This window comes from Cordyceps militaris (genome assembly GCF_000225605.1).
Source record: "Cordyceps militaris CM01 unplaced genomic scaffold CCM_S00003, whole genome shotgun sequence".
Taxonomy (NCBI): Eukaryota; Fungi; Ascomycota; class Sordariomycetes; order Hypocreales; family Cordycipitaceae; genus Cordyceps; species Cordyceps militaris.
In genome coordinates, this window is record NW_006271971.1 from 4,487,198 (window position 1) to 4,502,892 (window position 15,695).

Here is a 15,695-nt window from a genome sequence, read left to right on the forward strand (position 1 = left end):
ATACAACCGGCTACGCAGGCATACTCTTGCATCACCTGCACCGGCTTCTTGTTACCGATTCCTAGCTTCTACTTGTAAAAACTTTTGGCCTACCAACTGTTTCCCCGTCAGGTTGTCCATCGGTGTGGGCCGTCTCTTCTATAGCTTCATAACATCGTAATAAAGCACAACGTGATCTTGGGCACAACCAGCACCGTACTATTTACTCCTGCCTGCACACCACCTTGGCCTTGCAAATCATGTTGCGGTACTGCAGCTGCGTGCCGTGCTCGTCCCCATGCTTCACCACACCCGGAAACACTACACATGCCACCTCGCGCGTTGGCCCCAGACCGTCCTCGTCGTCGTCCTCGAGGCCGCCCACGTCCTCCATCGTGCTCGGGTCAAACAGCACACGCTGGTGTGGCTGCACCTTCGGCATGTACACGCGCAGCACCGCCTTTTGCACCACCAGGAGCCGCGCAAGCTCCACAGCGTTGTTGACGAGCACCCGCAGCGCCGCGTCCCGGGCGCTGCTGCCCTCGCTGCCCGTCAGCCGGTCGAGCACGTGGTTGGTACGGGAGACGACGTGCTCGGCAAAGACGGCCGTGTCGTCTTGAAGGTGCGCTTGAGGCGCCGCTTCCCGCCGCAGGAGCGTGAGCGTGGCGGCGCGCCACTGGTTCACGGGCTCGTGCTGCGTTGGCCCGCAAAGCGAGGCGAGTACCTCTTCCATCTGCCGGAAAAGCCGAGTCTGGCTGTCGGAGAGGCCGACAAAGTACGAATCAAAAATCATGTCGACAAAGATGCGCGACACAATCGACTGCAAAAGATGCACCTTGGCCGTCTTGGCCAGCTCTTCGTACATGGGCACCAGCTCACTGATTTCCGCCGTAGTCTCCTCATCTAAACTTGGCAAATCTGCAGCATGATTAGCATCACTGTCAAATCCCCAACCACTCGCACGAACGAACCTAGCCTCGCTTTTCGGAAATGCGAAATCACCCAGTTCTGCAGCCCGTTCCCCAGCCGCGCCATGCCGTCGCCAAAGACCTCGTCGCTCGTCTGCCCGTCGGCGCGCGTACTCGTGCTCACAAACTCTTTAAGGCCCCTCACCTGCCCCCGCAACCCGCGCATCTCTTCATCTCGCTCCATGAGCTCTCGTCGGAGCACCTCCCAGCCCTGGCGCAGCTCGGCGCGCTCGGCCTCGCGGACGTCGACTTCGGCCCGCAGCAGCCGCAGCTCCGTGTCGGTCCGTAAGTACTGCTGGTTCAGTGCGCTGTGCTTAGCCTGCCAAAAGGTGGCCGTCTCGCTCTCGTTGGCGCTGAGCTTATCGAGCTGGTGCTGGAACTCGCGCTCCATCGTGTCCATTTCGCGCTCAAGGTATGCGATACGCTCGTCCTTTTGGCGGACCTGCGCCGCGAGGCTCGCCGACTCGCGCTCGCGGTCCCGCTCCCGCTGCTTTTCCTTAGCCGTGCGCGATGAGGCGGTGCGGGTGACGGGTGTGCTGGCGCCACTCGTCGTCGTCGTCGTCCCTGGACTCATGTCTTTTTCCTTGTCCTTGTCCTTGTTGGTGTCGTCAGTGTCGTCGCTGAGGGCGCTGGCGTTAACCACGGCCACGCGCTGGGGCACGGCGGGCAAGTGGCTGCTGCCTGGGCCGCTGCCTGCGTGGGCGCTGATGGGGGAGCCCGCCCCGGCAGAGCTGCTGGAGCTGTGGTAGGCATGCCGCGCGGACGAGGCCGTCCGCAGGACGTGGGTTCCAGTGACGCCGTGTACGCGGCGTTTGTCAGAGGCGCTCATGGCGAATTGTCGGGGGGGTTGATCTCGTGTGCCCTGGATCGCTGCTAGAGGTCGTCACGCATGGCCGCGTTGATGTTGGGGAGCCGGGCTCGGGCTCTTGGAGCCTTTTTTTTCGTCGGATAATGATTAAGGATGGCGAGTCGAATGGCCAATTTGGATGCCTAGAGGGCGAGGAGCGTGATGTGCGACGTAGAATGACAAGTTGAACCTGGTGGGGAGAGGTCAGCGCGGGGCGGTGGCTGGAGCGTCAAGCCTAGAGACTGCCTGCCACCTTGATGTGCTTTGCTTGAAGTCATGTAAGTGTGGGAAACAGTCCAGTAAAACGACATGGAGATATTACAATAGAAAAGTACTCCATACTAGCTTGTGTAGCCATTACATAGTAGAATCATCTATGCCCTTGTATTGCCAATCCTCAGTAATTCTAAGCACCTTGTCTTGGTACACGCTACCCGGGCCTCTATCGCAGGCTTGGCCAACAAGGGCTCGGAATCAAGTAACAAGAAGCGGTGCTCAAGCGTGTTGAACAATGGGATTCATTTCTTCATTAATACCAGTCTATACTACCGAACCACGCTACAAGTCTTGCCAACCCGGGACTCTCCTACTCTTCGGCCTTTGAGATCCATTTTCTCAAACTCCGATCAATCTCTCTTACTATTTCACCGGCACATTGATGCATGCCAATCGTCCACTTTAACTGCGCCAATTCAACAAGATATTTCTCTTTTGTGTCCGGCTCCATCAGAAACTCTAGTACCTGCCGACGCGCCTCAAGGGTTGACCATGCGCTGTCAAGACCGAGAGCCGTGAGCTCCAGTTGGGTTGACACCGCGCAAAGTTCTGCCGTGGGAAACGGTAATTTGATGTGCCTTAAACTGTCGGCTCTGATCATCCATTAGCCTCTGCCGTCCGGGTGGACTGTTCGACAGTTGTGTCCTTATTCTTTCACTTACAGAGGGCTGTAGTTGGCACCGAGGCGGAACACTTCGCAACAGAGAGTAATCTGCAGTGCCACCAGTGTCAGGTATAATTCGCTCCACCGTCCATACTCTTGGCCGTGCGGCCGCCAATACAGACGGTCGTCTTCCGGGTCAATCCGGTCAAGGTCGGTCCACTGCTGGAACTTCGTTGCGAGCTGGCCAACACACGTCTTGCACACATTCAGCATGCGATCATACAACTGGAGAGTCGATGGGGCAAGCGCCATTCCTTTTAATTTCAGCAGCAAAGAAAAATCATAGATTGCTCTTTTGAATGACCGGAGGCAGCCAATTAGCATCGAAACGGATGGAGGAAGGTCGCCGGTGGCCTCCATATTCCGCCGCAGAAACCACAGTTGCTGGTGAAGTTGCCTTTGCGACCGCGCAAACGCCACGGTGGTAGTAGTAATACGGTGCATTTTCAGAGCGTCAGGAGAGGCGAGTCCGGAACTTGTCGTCTCTGCAGGAGACGAGGACTCGGATATTGTCGTCCAGCTTGAGCTGGATCCGCCCCTCTCCGGGACAGCAAGAGGCGCGTCGCCCATGATGCTCGTGGACGTTGCCGACCGTAAAAATGCCACCCCGATACGGGCTATGATAATGGAGACACATTTACTGATAGCACATGCACCCTCGAAGTTCTTATCTCGGGCCCAGTGCATCAACAAGTCCATGTCATTCGCACCGTTCCTTCCTCGCCATGCTCCTCGTCGGTCGCAGTCGCTACCAGGGCAGCCTAGACAACCACCTCCTCCACCACCTCGTACGCCGCGTCGCCGCGCATCCCCTTTGGTTTCGCGCCCATTTTACAAATGGCCAGCGTCCGGACCTCGTGGCGGTCCAACCAAACATGCTCCGCATACTCGTCCAACAGCGCCTGCGCATCCAGCAGCAGCCTCTCCCGCGGCCGTGCCTGCTTGACGTGCGTCGTATTGACGACCGTCGCGTGCAGCAAAAACGGCCTCCTCTCTGCCTCCATCAGGCCCGCGTCGATGAACCTCTGCCGCACCGCCTGGCAGAAGGCATACAACAGCCCCGCGCCTTGCCCGGCAGCATCCAGCGGCTGCGCGTACAGTACACCCGTGCTGACAGGGCTCTGCATGGCATAAAGTCCCTTGAGGGTCAGCCACACATTTCTCTCCTGCGACGCTGCCGGGCCGGCCAACCCCCAGGATCGCCGCCGCAGTGCTGCCCTCGTCTCAACGAGGATGTCCCGTGGGCGGAGCCCCCGCAGCAGCGCCGTTGCCCGCTCCAGCTGCGCCGGTTGCGGCAAACTCATGACGCCGAGCGTAATGTGCATGGTGCCCGGTGGCCGTACCGCGTCGGGCGGCAAGGGTTCGGCGGCGTTGATGTTGGTCACGTCGGCGCGAAAGGCGGTCATGTTGCGCGCAAGCTGGCGCCGTCCAAGAGGGATACAGAGGAAGTGCGTGGGATTGGTGCTCTGACGCGCAGGCCCAGCTTGACGAGCTGCCATTTTGCGCGCGGGGAAAAAAAGAAAAAAAAAAAAAAAAGAAGGGGTAATGACGAGGAGATTGGCAAAGAAGAGGTAAAATAAAACGTATTGGGCGGGACTGGCTGACCAAGTTGTGGTGGAGAGAGCATGGTTTGTTCGTTTGGTGGGTGGCCGTGAAACGTGTGGGTTATTTAACTAGTAGGTAGTTAGCCGTAAGTGGGCTGCACGGCATCGATCTCGCTTGAGATCGACAGCACAGCCACGGCCATTTCTGGACATTTATTACATAGGAAAGATTAAATTGGCGCCGTTTTCGAGACTAAGCTATAGGTAAGAAGTCTGCTTGGTAAACATCTCCCCTGTTCATCCGCACTGTACCCGTGCTGGCCGAGCGTGAAGCTTGGTCAATACCCTGTTTCACGCACTATCCTTCTCAAAGACCTCTCTATTAGCACGAGGTTTAGAGTCAAATTTCACGGTCAATCAAGCCTTGGGAATATCTTGGCAAAGCTTACACTTACGGCTGTTCTCGTCCTACGGTCTCTGTAGTGGCAAGTCTAGGTGAGCTGGCTCCAAAGCAGCGGAGCACGAAGGGTCAAAATGTTTTGATTCGTAAAAAGCAGTGTCCTCGTGGGTATACTGCCGATGCAAACGTGGTATTCAAAATAGCGCCCCCAATGTCATGCAGCGAATCACGCTGAGTAGTCATGTCCAACCGATCCTCCCCAATGTCAATCGTCCGTATAATCTGTACAAGCGTCTGGCATGGCGCATACTGCATACATTTAGATGCAATACTCTGGGAGTCTATCCTGCCATAGACGACCAACGCTGTCAGTGCATCTGTGCTGATGCGTCTGCAGCCCTCGTTGCATTACCGCTCGCCAACGAATCTATTTTCGGGCATGGAATCCGCACCCGGCTCCAGGGTATAAGGCGTGCATGTAGCGAGATTAGGCTTCTTCGCGATTCTCCTCTGCCTTGTAAAATTCGCGGAGTCGTATTTCGGCGGCCTGGTAGTCCATCTTTACGGTAGCGAGTGCCTCCTTGAGGCGCTCGAGGCACAGGTCGGCGTCGGGTTCTGATGAGCCGTCCTCGTTCTCCAGCTTGCCAAAGCGCTGAATCTTTTCGCAGCCGTCACGTACTCGCACAAGACCAAGGGTAGCCGAGGACCCTTTGAGGAAATGGCCGAGCGAGGAGAGCTCTTCCAAGTTCTTCTCCGCGCTGCAACCAGTGTTAGTGCGCCCATCGCCAAGGGTTGGAGCCAGTGGGCAGCGACTCACACAGCCTTGTCCATCGAGGCGAAAGTCTCCTCAACCTGATCGAAGAAGCCAAAGACGATGGACGCAGAGAACTCGCGGTCGCCAGGCTCGTCCATTTCAAGGATCTGACTAAAAGTCGGCATGTCGATCGTGTCGCCGAGGTCAATCTCCATTTCGTCGTCAGTGTACTACAGAACCAAGAGTCAGTTATGTTGCTTGGTACAGGCAGCAGATCCCGACGGGCCGCTGTTTCGAGAACCAACATCATCTTCAGCGCCCGCGGCTGGCATGTTGGCGCAGGAACAGTTTTCACTGCAGGTGTATGTGGGTGGGTAGGAAGACGAGGAGCGCGAGACGGCTGGGCGTTGGGGGGGGAGGGAAAGCATGGAAAGCATGAATAGCGCCGGCGGATGGATTAGGAGAGGGAGAAAATGAACAAGTGGACAGCAAGGATGAGAAGGAAGCAGGGTATGGAGGAAGCATGAAGTAGGAGGGCGGGAGCGGGAGCGGCAGGGGAAGGAAGTGGTGTATATGTATAGCAGGGGTCTTCCGCCACTGGGGTCGATGCCGCGGGGGAAGAGAGAGACGAGGCGAGGCCAGACGACGGAGCCGGAGCCTGAGGAACGGATTGTGACCCTTGACGCTTGTGACGGATGGTACGGTTGGGCGTGGAGGACAACGCTGCAGCCATATCTGCATCGGTACGCCAGGCCAGGCCTACATGCGTAGCTCCATGCGTCTAGGTATTGTGTTGAGGTACGAATATGCCGTGCTGGTACTCCGTACCTATAGCAGTAGCTTATCCAGAGGACCAGAGGGCAAGGTCGGTGTCAGCTCGCTGGAGCTAAGCTGGGTTGGTGGCAGGCCGCGGGGTCATCGCATCGCGGGCGGTTAGGTGATGGCGAGGCGGAAAGCGAGCGGGCGCACGACAGAGAGAGGGCCGTGAGACGGGCGCAACCAAGGCCAGCGAGCCATGGCAGGGACATGGCGCATCGCACAACATGTCGACGGCAAAGCCCTGAGCGAGGGCGCACCAAAAAGCGAGACAGAGGACAAGCACGGCAGAGTAGACGAGGAGCCAGTGCTTGGGGAGGGGCGAGCAGAATGACGAAGGGGCATGGCAGGGGAGTTGTGGGTGACATTTGGCGTGGTGCTTGTCATTTTGGAGAATTCTTACCGATGGTGAGTCCGATTGTATGCTATGTGTGTACGAAAATGCCCGGAAGCGTTCCGGGAGGGCGGGCGGATCCTTGCTGGTCAACCAGGGGAGTCGAAGACAGACAGGTTGGATGCAGCAGCAATGTGTACGGAGTACGGAGTGTGCGTATGCCAATGCGGTACGCGACGTTTGCTTGGTGGTTGAGTTTGGACAACCAGGTGCGGGACGGCGAGAGCGGCTGAAGCAGGAAAAAAGAAGGTGCAGCGGCACTAGTCGGCTTTAACGAGAGGCGTTGAGCGAGGAAGCAAGCGAGACCAGGTTGGAGATTGGTTCGGAGAAAGGATGGCTCGCAGGACGAGGATGGCAATCGCAGCGCGAATTTGCTTTTGCGACGAACGTGGCGGGGAAGCTCTTTTTTGGCGAGAGGCGTACGAGGGTTGGAGGGTGGAACGGTGCGGCGGCAAGAGGGCGAGATGAGAGAAGAACAGGCACCCTTGCAGGGAACAGCGGTACTAGTGAGGTGGACAATGTGGACAGACGGAGATGGCTTGCGGATGGACGAATGGACAGGAATTGGGTGGAGGGCGACTGGGTGATGGAATAACGTGGTGGTTGCGTGAGGACGAGAGGAACAGGTACGTTGAAAGGCGAGGGCGGCGCTTTTTTGGTCACAACTGAAAGAGGGGGGGGTTTTTGGCGGGTTTTCCTTACCTGCCTCATTACGCCTTACAGTGATTACAGTGGACAATTCGGACACCCTATAGAGGCAATTTAGGCCATTTAGTGGAAAATCTGGAGTTTTTGAGCGAACAATCTGGGCCTTTTAGTGGACAACCCCGAGGCCCTTGCACTCAGGTACCTCAATGTAGGCTGTTCAGCGCACGTTGCTACTGGCTGATTCCCCCCAAACCACAGGTATCTACCGGTGGGCGCACAGTGGACTCGGTGGATCGAGGCCCTTAAAACCTCCACTGAGGCTGCAGGTCAGCATCAGAAACTATTTCCATCAATCCACCGACCCGTGAAGAAAAAAAAAAGAAAGAAAAGAAAGGGTGTTAGAGAAAGCAGGAAGCACAAGTGAATAACAACAAACATTTAGCATTCCCTAAAAACACGGGGCTGCACTCTGGACGCGGCCCCCGTTCACAGCGTCCGGCGAGCCAAACACTTACACGACAGTCACTGGTAGGTGATAGGTGACTGGAGTGACTGGAGGTACTTGTGTACCTACTTGTAGGTACCGTACCTCCAAGCTCGTGGCTCAGTTGGCATCACCACCACCAACCATCACCACCAAACCCACTCCAATACAACCAACTGCATCATCGCAGCAAACAACAATCCATTCACAACCTCGTGCCATCGCCACCCCTTCTCACCACCCCCAAACACCCCTCTTAGGTCGGTCCGATATACACCATTTCAACTTGTCGGCCCTAGCCATTTTTTTTTTCACATTTCGCCCTCTCTGCTATAGCTCCTGGTGCTGTTGCCATCTCAGGTCCGTCACGCACAACACTCCTTCTAGCGTCAAAGCTAATCTGCACATACGTACAGGCAAAACGACGTCACAGGCCCGTCTTTCTCGTGCCACACCTCATGCGCGCGCCAAAATCTCTCAGATCAAAGCCCCCATTTGCCAGTCCGAGCATCAACATCAATGCTTCGCCCGCTCATCGGGCCAGTGGTCCAGTCTCGATGCCAGGCCACCCTCCAGCGACTCGGCCGATGCACCCCTTCGATTTCAGTCACACTTTCCATCGAGCCTATTCCCGTACTCTTGGCTTGACCAGCATCGTCGGGCGACTAGCTGCATTCGCAAGTCATGGTTACAGATCTGCCCCTCCCTTGCTGCCAAACCAAAGAGGGGCGTGACGACTCTCCAGCCAGCAACGACGTTCCCAACAGGTTACAACCAACAAGTCTGACAAATAATCGAGACAATCCTCGCGCATAATCAGCAGAGCCGAGGGCAATCACTCTGTCGCCATACCTTGTCGTTCAAACAGCATCCTTCTCCAACCACCCTACACCCAGCCAGCCCTTTGGATTCTACTCGCAACCTTTGCCCCTCATCAACACGCACTCTAGCGTCTTCCATCTCAGCCATGCCCCTCCACACCACACCCACATGGCATTGTCTGGACTCGGTCGACCTCCAAAATGGGGGTTTCTTCCTCCTCACACAAAGCATCGACCAAGATGAAAGAAAACTCGAGCTGCCCAGGTGGCTCCGCGACGTAATGAACTGGCCCACACTCGCTGCCGCTTATTAGTTCGTGCTTGGCATTCTGCATCCACCAAGGGAAAAATCCATTATACTGCATCATCCGCGAATTTGCTTGCTCTTCGCGGCAATTCTTGACCCAGGACGGAATACTCACAATAACAAATGCATACCTAACCCTATGGCCGGCCATAGTTACTCCATACCGCCTCTCCAAGTCGGCAACTAGCCAACTGCAAACCAAAGCACGCATGCTCTTCAAGACGGCGGGAGCCGGGGCCGACTCGCGCCAGCAGGGGTCCGCCACCGCCAGCAAGCACTTAACTATTACATCATCGGACCCTAGATACGTCTCTCCCTCCCAGGCTCCCCCATTCCAGAGTTCCAACTCTGTGGCCTCTCGCCATTTTTCTCCATGGCCAGCTCAGAACTGCCCAAGCCAATTTCGAGCGCCATTCATCTCAGCCCAACTCACGCAACAGCTCCTCTCCACACCAACCTTTTCAATAGCCCCGTCGTCTCGGCCTTGTCTCGAATTATTGGTAAACATGTCACCCACAAGGATAACCCTGCTGCGCAGCTTTGTCTGATGATGGACATGTTCGACGCTGTTATCTCGACAAGCGACCTGTTGGGCAGTCGTCTCCCGACTGAGCAATGTGCAACCGATGACGCATCTTGTGCTGCTGCGACCACCAGCTCACGATAAGCCCTCTCGTATGGGCGGTTGTATCACACGACAGCTGACTTCGCGCCTCCAGACTCGTTTGCACCTTGCTCGCAGGATTCACTGCAAACTGCCGACGCTTCTGTATTCGCTCAGTTGCATCGTCTTGTTGACTGGTCGTTACACAGCGCCCTCACGCCTGCATCAGACTGCCCTTCCGGGGCGTGTTCTAGACTCTTGCTCCTACGTCACCGCGCATACCCTGGCCGCGTCTCCAAAGTGCGGGAACGCTGTCTCCCACCACCCACCACACACAACCTGACCGTTGCTCGCGCTCTAATACATAGTTAGTTGGCATGAGATCGACACACCGCACTTCATCCAGCTCGTGCACCAACCCCGTGTCCACGTCGACGGTCGAACAGACCATGTTGCCATGCCGGCCACATATGTAATTTCCGGCTGCCCAACAGCTCTAAAAACGCCCTGCTCGGTCTGTTAACGTCGTCAGCCCCTCTGTGGATAAGACGATCGTGGACATTGCTCTTAACTTTTGACTACCTACCTAACTAAGTTTGTTACTCAACAACGCTAGCTGCTTCAACGGCCGCGGTCTTGACGGCTCGTCGATGGACATTTGCGACACCGACACTTGGTATTTGCATTGGGTCGGCCCATAGCGCCAGCGCCGTAAGAAGCTATCCTCTGTTGGCCAAGGACATCTCCCTGCAGCAATCATGTCAGCCCGCACTTTTTTCCCAGTCAATATCTGCGACGGGACCCTGCGCATAAGAATAGGTGAGCCCCAACGACAGGGTCAATATATTCTATACCGCCGGACAGAAGACCGGGAATACCACAAAGGGGCATAGGCTGGACCCATATCACATTATCCCCTGTATTACAATTGCTCGTGCGTTGGTATATTACATGTAATTCGGTTTGGCCCATTAGACCCTGGCGGCAAATATTCTACTTCTGTGCGGAAATGTAGCGAGTGCAGGAAAACGCTTCGCCACGCAAAATTGGCCCTGTCCCGTTGTCTGTTAGTTTCTCAACTGAAGATGAGCCCTCGGCGCGTACGAAACCCCCCCGCGGCATGGTGTTGAGGAGCCTGATCGACATACTGCTAGCATGTGCAATTCTCCTGCTGGGATAAGAGAAGCGACAAGACTAGTGCCTCGGCGTGTGCCTGGTGTGAATGTGAGGGGAACGGCCGTCTGCCGCCGAGGTTCGGGAAGACTTTTTTTTTTCCAGGGGTGGATTGATAGAATCTTGTGGTTTACATAAACAAAAATTGTAATGCGGCCGGCTCGCTTCCTGTATCTGTACGAATTGCCAGCCACTACTTACTGCCTCTGATTTTGCCTTGCCAAGATATCTTGTCCTCGACTCTTTGCTTGATGAAGCTTGCTGAGTGCTGTGGGAATGCCACAAGTTCCCTGACAAAGGGATGTCTGTATCACTAGAGTGTCGTGACTTTTGCTAGTTAGAGAAAGTGGTGGCGTTTGTCTATAGGAGAAGCGGTCTGCCTGGTTTCCATTGAGAGTTGTCTTCTTCCGTGATGTTTCGTGATGCGGACATGGTTCCGAAGCACGACCAGGCTATTCATCATCCATTTTATTTTGCGTCGCAGGACGTATTCTTGAAATAGCTTCAGTGATCACTCTGAATTTCTTGGTGTGAGCGAGATTGACCAGCTCAACCGGACATGCTTTATTCAACAACGTACAGGTCTCAAGACATCTCAGATCGACGAGTCATATGACCTGGTACACATATTAGGCGCGCTGTTCGTCTCCGTTGCCACAGGTTAGATTTCACTGCGGTGCGCTGACCTCTATACGTCGTTTCCTGCTCAAGTTTCCAGTCAGTTGTAGTCCTGGCACTCGACGTGGTTTGGAGGCTTGTGGCATCGCCCCCAGTCTGGGTTTAAGATATACTGTTCAGTGGGTTGTTTCTGTGCTATCTATTATAAATGCGAGGCTAATTCTATACGACATGTGAAGCTAATATACAGAAAATGTAAAGTCTATACCCCCTAGACCCAGCTTGTCTTGGTTTTCTAGAATAACAGTGAAAAGGTGACGCTGATGGTAAGAGAGATGGCAACCATGACATAAATGACAAGGATGACAATGCTGAGAGTGTGAATAGTGAGGATTGCGAGGAATATAAGCAGTACATCAAGCTAAAAAAATAAAATAGCAGAGGTCATCAAAAGACATGTAGCTTCGACTATTGCGTAGGCGGCAAAGCCCGCTTATCACCCTTGGCGAAGGCCTTTTGCCTGTCGGAGTAGTCCTTGATGACCAAGGCGCACGTGGTATCAGCGCAGAGGCGCTTGCGGCGCTGGGCGGGTAGCTTGGAGGCGAATTCGAGGCCGCTGGCGCGCTCGACGGCCTCAACGGGGACCTCAAAGTCGGTAATAGGCTTGTTGTTGTCGATGGGAGCGTTGGGGAGGACAAAGGCGCCGAGGGCGACATTGCCACCAGCCTTGCCATCCTCGGCAAAGATGACCTTGTAGAAGTGCGTAGGCACGGCGACGGAGGGCGGGCTGCCAATCATCTCGTACTTGACATACCACTTGTTGTCCGCCGGATCCTTGCGGGGGAGGTAGAGCGGGCCGGTGACGATGCGGACCGAGGGGTAGCGGACGGTCAGGCGGCGGCAAAAGTCCTCAAAGTGGGCCCAGTAGTCGCGGTTGAAGCCCTCGCCGACCTGGGGGCACATGTTGGTGAGGTAAAAGGTGTCGTCCATGGCCTGCTGAGACCACTTGGCGTCGGCGGCGGGTACCTGGTGGCCGCGGTCGTAGCCGCTGCGGTAGTAGTCCTTGAGGCCGGCGCGGAACTGCGGCGGGACGGCCGTGTCCTCGAGAAAGGTGCTGTGTTTGCGGTCGGCGTCGCGGCGCGCGAGGGACGCGGGCGTGATGTGTTCAGCCACCCAGTGCGGGTTGCGCGTGCGGCGGTCGTAGCTGGAGACGAGGGCGGAGCGCGCGGCGACGTCGGCGACGGGGCCGGGGAAGCCGTACTCAAAGAGGCCGGACGGGTTGACGGGCGAGGGGGCGGCGGCCACGCCGGTAGAAAGAGGCGTGCCGAGGGCGGCGGTTAGGGGGGTTTGCTGCGGCGGTGATGGGTACGCGCCGGGGAGCGTGGGTGTCGGTTGTTGTTGCTGTTGTTGGTCGGGTTTGGAGCGCAAGGAGTAGACGGCGGCCGTGAGGGCGGCGCCGCCTCCAGCACTGAGAGCAGCAATCATGGCGATGGATTGTTTGGACATGGTGGGTGGCTTTGGCTCCGCGGCGACGAGGAGAGCTGCTGGATGGTCCGAGAATTTATAGGAAAACACCGTAGCTGCCTGGGAGCGGGAACAAGTCAGCCGGGAGGTTTGTGGTAGGGCTTTGGGGTCCTTCGCTCACGGGGGCCTTCCTACTGAACACCCGTGTTCATGTGGCTTGTTTTCCGAGTCTGGCTTTTGCGAGGTTGAAGAAACGAAGCTGGGCCACATGGAGAAAAGACGGCGCGCGTATTGGTGGAGACAGACACCGTATCACTTTGGCAGTGAAATGGTGAATTCTCTCGAATTTTCTGACTTTCTAGTTGTATTTATCTACGTAACTTCTGCTATTTTATTTGATAATACCCCATTTTACACAAAGTGAGCTTACACATTATACTTTAGCCTCATCCTAACATTAACATTATTGGGGCCTGAAATCGCTCGCTCTGCGACTGGCGCTGTCGTGAAGTGGGGTCAGTTATTTATGGCCATCGCCGCACAGCAGGCCGTTCTTTCACCTAACTTTCTAAATCCATCATCATTCAGCTGCGGCTTATCAACTTCCATGTTACGAACAACTAGTCAGTCATCTTGTCTGCACATCTGTATTTGCTGTCATAAATCACTCATGCCTGTACGCACCGCAGCCTGTCGCCTGCCTATACCATCACGACCCGTGACCACCTGTCCGTGACTCGACAACCACCACAGACACCACCACCCTCGCGCGTGTATGCAGCACCAGCTGAGATTCCTCTCTGCTGACATCATGACATCTCCATTCGTCATGTCTCCCCTGATGAGGCTCACGGCCTCGTCCGGCATAGCTCCCGCGACCGTCGACTCAGCGTCACAGCCGGCATGATCCGCTGCACAACTTCGCACCGCATCGCATCGTGCATGAAATCGGCACGACCTTGTCTGGTTGAGAGCCGGTCGCACCGTGTATACTACACCACGGCCGTTGCACGCTTACTGAAAAGGGGGTCGAGTGACTTGTTTTTCGTATTCTGCTATTGTCATGTCTATTGATACACAGCCATGTACATATTATCCGCCACCCTTTTCCATGTGATTATGATAGCACCATCTGCCTTTGGAATCGATCTTTGAACATCTCGACTTCTGTACACTGTCTCCGCCGCGGCAGAGTTTACAGGAAAAGAGCGCCGAGCAAGAGGCCGCCGCCGACAACGACGGAAAGGCCGAGGGGTCCAACACGGCCGGCAGCACCAGCGACGGGGGTGGCCGAAGGGGTCGCACTGGCTGAGGCACGGCTGGTGGTAGCACCGCTGGACGAGGCGGGCGGCGTGTATCCGGGAGGAGGGGTGGTGGGCTTGGCGACGCCCGACGGGCAGTGCCAGTGGTCGCCGTGCGGCGTGCAGCCGTTGGGGCCGGTGGCGACGGTGGTGGTGGCCGAGGCCGAGGCGCTGCCGCTGGCTGTGCCAGTCGCCGTGGTGTCGTGATCGTGGTCGTGGTCGTGATCATCATGGCTGCTGCTGCTCTGCGACGCGCTCGCGCCCTGCGACGCGCTCGGGGTTGCCTTGGTGTTGACGGAGCCGTCCGGGTTGAGCGACGGCTGGACCACACCCGACGGGCAGTGCCAGTGGTCCTCGTGCGGCTCGCACGTCGCGACCGCCGATGGGGCCGTGGTGGTGGCTGACTGCGCGGCGACCAGAGCCGACTGGCCGAGCAGCACGTAAGCGAGCGACTTGAACTGCATCTTGAACTAGCAACAAAGGGGTATTTGATGGACGTGTAGAGGAAAAGGACAAAAGATGTGGTCAGCAAAGGGCGGAGGTGGGCTGCTTTTATACCCGGCTGCCGCAAGGACCAAGACTTTCGACTTCGCTTTGGCTAGGGCTTGACTAACAGTCAACCACGCCACCAAGGTCGTCTACAATCTGTGGCTAGGGGGTCGCTAAGGTAAACACTCAATAGATACAGGCACCAACTAGGCAATTTTGGCTCTCCTAATAGATGTAGCTCCCGTTGAGCCACAGTTCTTTGTATGGAAACTACAACCTGCAGCACACCTTGGCTGCGCTGCCAAGACGCCTCGTGAGAACCTCTGTGGTGTTGTGCCCCAGTATCGACTCATGCAGGTCACCGGCTGGCGGCGGACGGAAAATAACCAACTAAATTGCAGTCCTATAAGAGGAGAGCATATTGCACAGGCATAAACTTGCGACGGCATCGATTCTCCTCTATTAAGACAGTAGCCAACGAGGACGAGCATCATGTCCTCCCCTCTCGCGCCTCAATCAGAGACATGGTATAATACCACGGTATTTTCGGCGATGGAGCTGAAGTCTTGGCATAGATGGATGGCTGAATTACATACATGTTATTACCAGTAAATCCACTCCGCCGCATCGCACATCCAACAAAGACGACCTGACTTTCGCTTCCTGTGAGCTAGCCTGGGAAGCATTGTTAGAGTTTTATTTTCTGCTTGCTCGGTCGGAGCCGAGTTTCTCTACTCCTGAACCAGGTAGTTATACATGAACGACTATTATGTAAAAAAAAAAATCTGCAGAGCGGAGCTATGTCTCGAGACAGGAAAATTTAAGCTTAAATTCAGAGCTGCCTGTCGTGACGGAGCAAGCAACCTTGATGGCCGTGGCTGACGCCAAGAACTGCAGCTTGATTGCTCAACGCTCCATCATCCAATGTTTCTTTCAGCTATAGCCTATCAAAGTGTCCTTATTCCTGCCGCCCATACCATGCTTCGGCGGCCTTCGGAACTCGTATTCAATTGGAAAGCTGAAAGTGCAGCTACCGGCCGACGGATGCAACATCCCTGCTGCTTGACGCGCGATGGGCACGCTGTTCCAAGATTTTTTGCTCGAGCTTGATTACATATCGTTTTTCTTCCCAAAGAAGCAGGTA

General features: G+C 55.8%; 6 protein-coding genes across 6 annotated transcripts; all 6 read right to left on the reverse strand.

Moving 5' to 3' along the window:
• Positions 1 to 202: 202 nt before the first annotated feature.
• CCM_05017 (uncharacterized protein) lies at positions 203 to 1,776 on the reverse strand (the record flags this gene model as incomplete). The annotated part of the gene is made up of 2 exons (XM_006670162.1): positions 203 to 897; positions 951 to 1,776. 2 exons carry the CDS (start codon positions 1,774 to 1,776, stop codon positions 203 to 205), a joined length of 1,521 nt encoding a protein of 506 aa, XP_006670225.1.
• Positions 1,777 to 2,380: 604 nt separating this feature from the next.
• CCM_05018 (uncharacterized protein) lies at positions 2,381 to 2,986 on the reverse strand (the record flags this gene model as incomplete). Its single annotated transcript, XM_006670163.1, has 2 exons — positions 2,381 to 2,663; positions 2,733 to 2,986. 2 exons carry the CDS (start codon positions 2,984 to 2,986, stop codon positions 2,381 to 2,383), a joined length of 537 nt encoding a protein of 178 aa, XP_006670226.1.
• Positions 2,987 to 3,495: 509 nt separating this feature from the next.
• On the reverse strand, positions 3,496 to 4,233 carry CCM_05019 (uncharacterized protein; the record flags this gene model as incomplete). The annotated part of the gene is made up of 1 exon (XM_006670164.1): positions 3,496 to 4,233. One exon carries the CDS (start codon positions 4,231 to 4,233, stop codon positions 3,496 to 3,498), a length of 738 nt encoding a protein of 245 aa, XP_006670227.1.
• Positions 4,234 to 5,165: 932 nt separating this feature from the next.
• CCM_05020 (phosphotransmitter protein Ypd1, putative) lies at positions 5,166 to 5,764 on the reverse strand (the record flags this gene model as incomplete). Its single annotated transcript, XM_006670165.1, has 3 exons — positions 5,166 to 5,436; positions 5,496 to 5,662; positions 5,738 to 5,764. The coding sequence occupies 3 exons, from the start codon at positions 5,762 to 5,764 to the stop codon at positions 5,166 to 5,168; spliced, it is 465 nt and encodes a 154-aa protein (XP_006670228.1).
• Positions 5,765 to 11,765: 6,001 nt separating this feature from the next.
• On the reverse strand, positions 11,766 to 12,803 carry CCM_05021 (mitochondrial nuclease; the record flags this gene model as incomplete). The annotated part of the gene is made up of 1 exon (XM_006670166.1): positions 11,766 to 12,803. The coding sequence occupies one exon, from the start codon at positions 12,801 to 12,803 to the stop codon at positions 11,766 to 11,768; it is 1,038 nt and encodes a 345-aa protein (XP_006670229.1).
• A 1,153-nt stretch (positions 12,804 to 13,956) lies between these two features.
• Positions 13,957 to 14,526, reverse strand: CCM_05022 (uncharacterized protein; the record flags this gene model as incomplete). The annotated part of the gene is made up of 1 exon (XM_006670167.1): positions 13,957 to 14,526. One exon carries the CDS (start codon positions 14,524 to 14,526, stop codon positions 13,957 to 13,959), a length of 570 nt encoding a protein of 189 aa, XP_006670230.1.
• Positions 14,527 to 15,695: the final 1,169 nt, after the last annotated feature.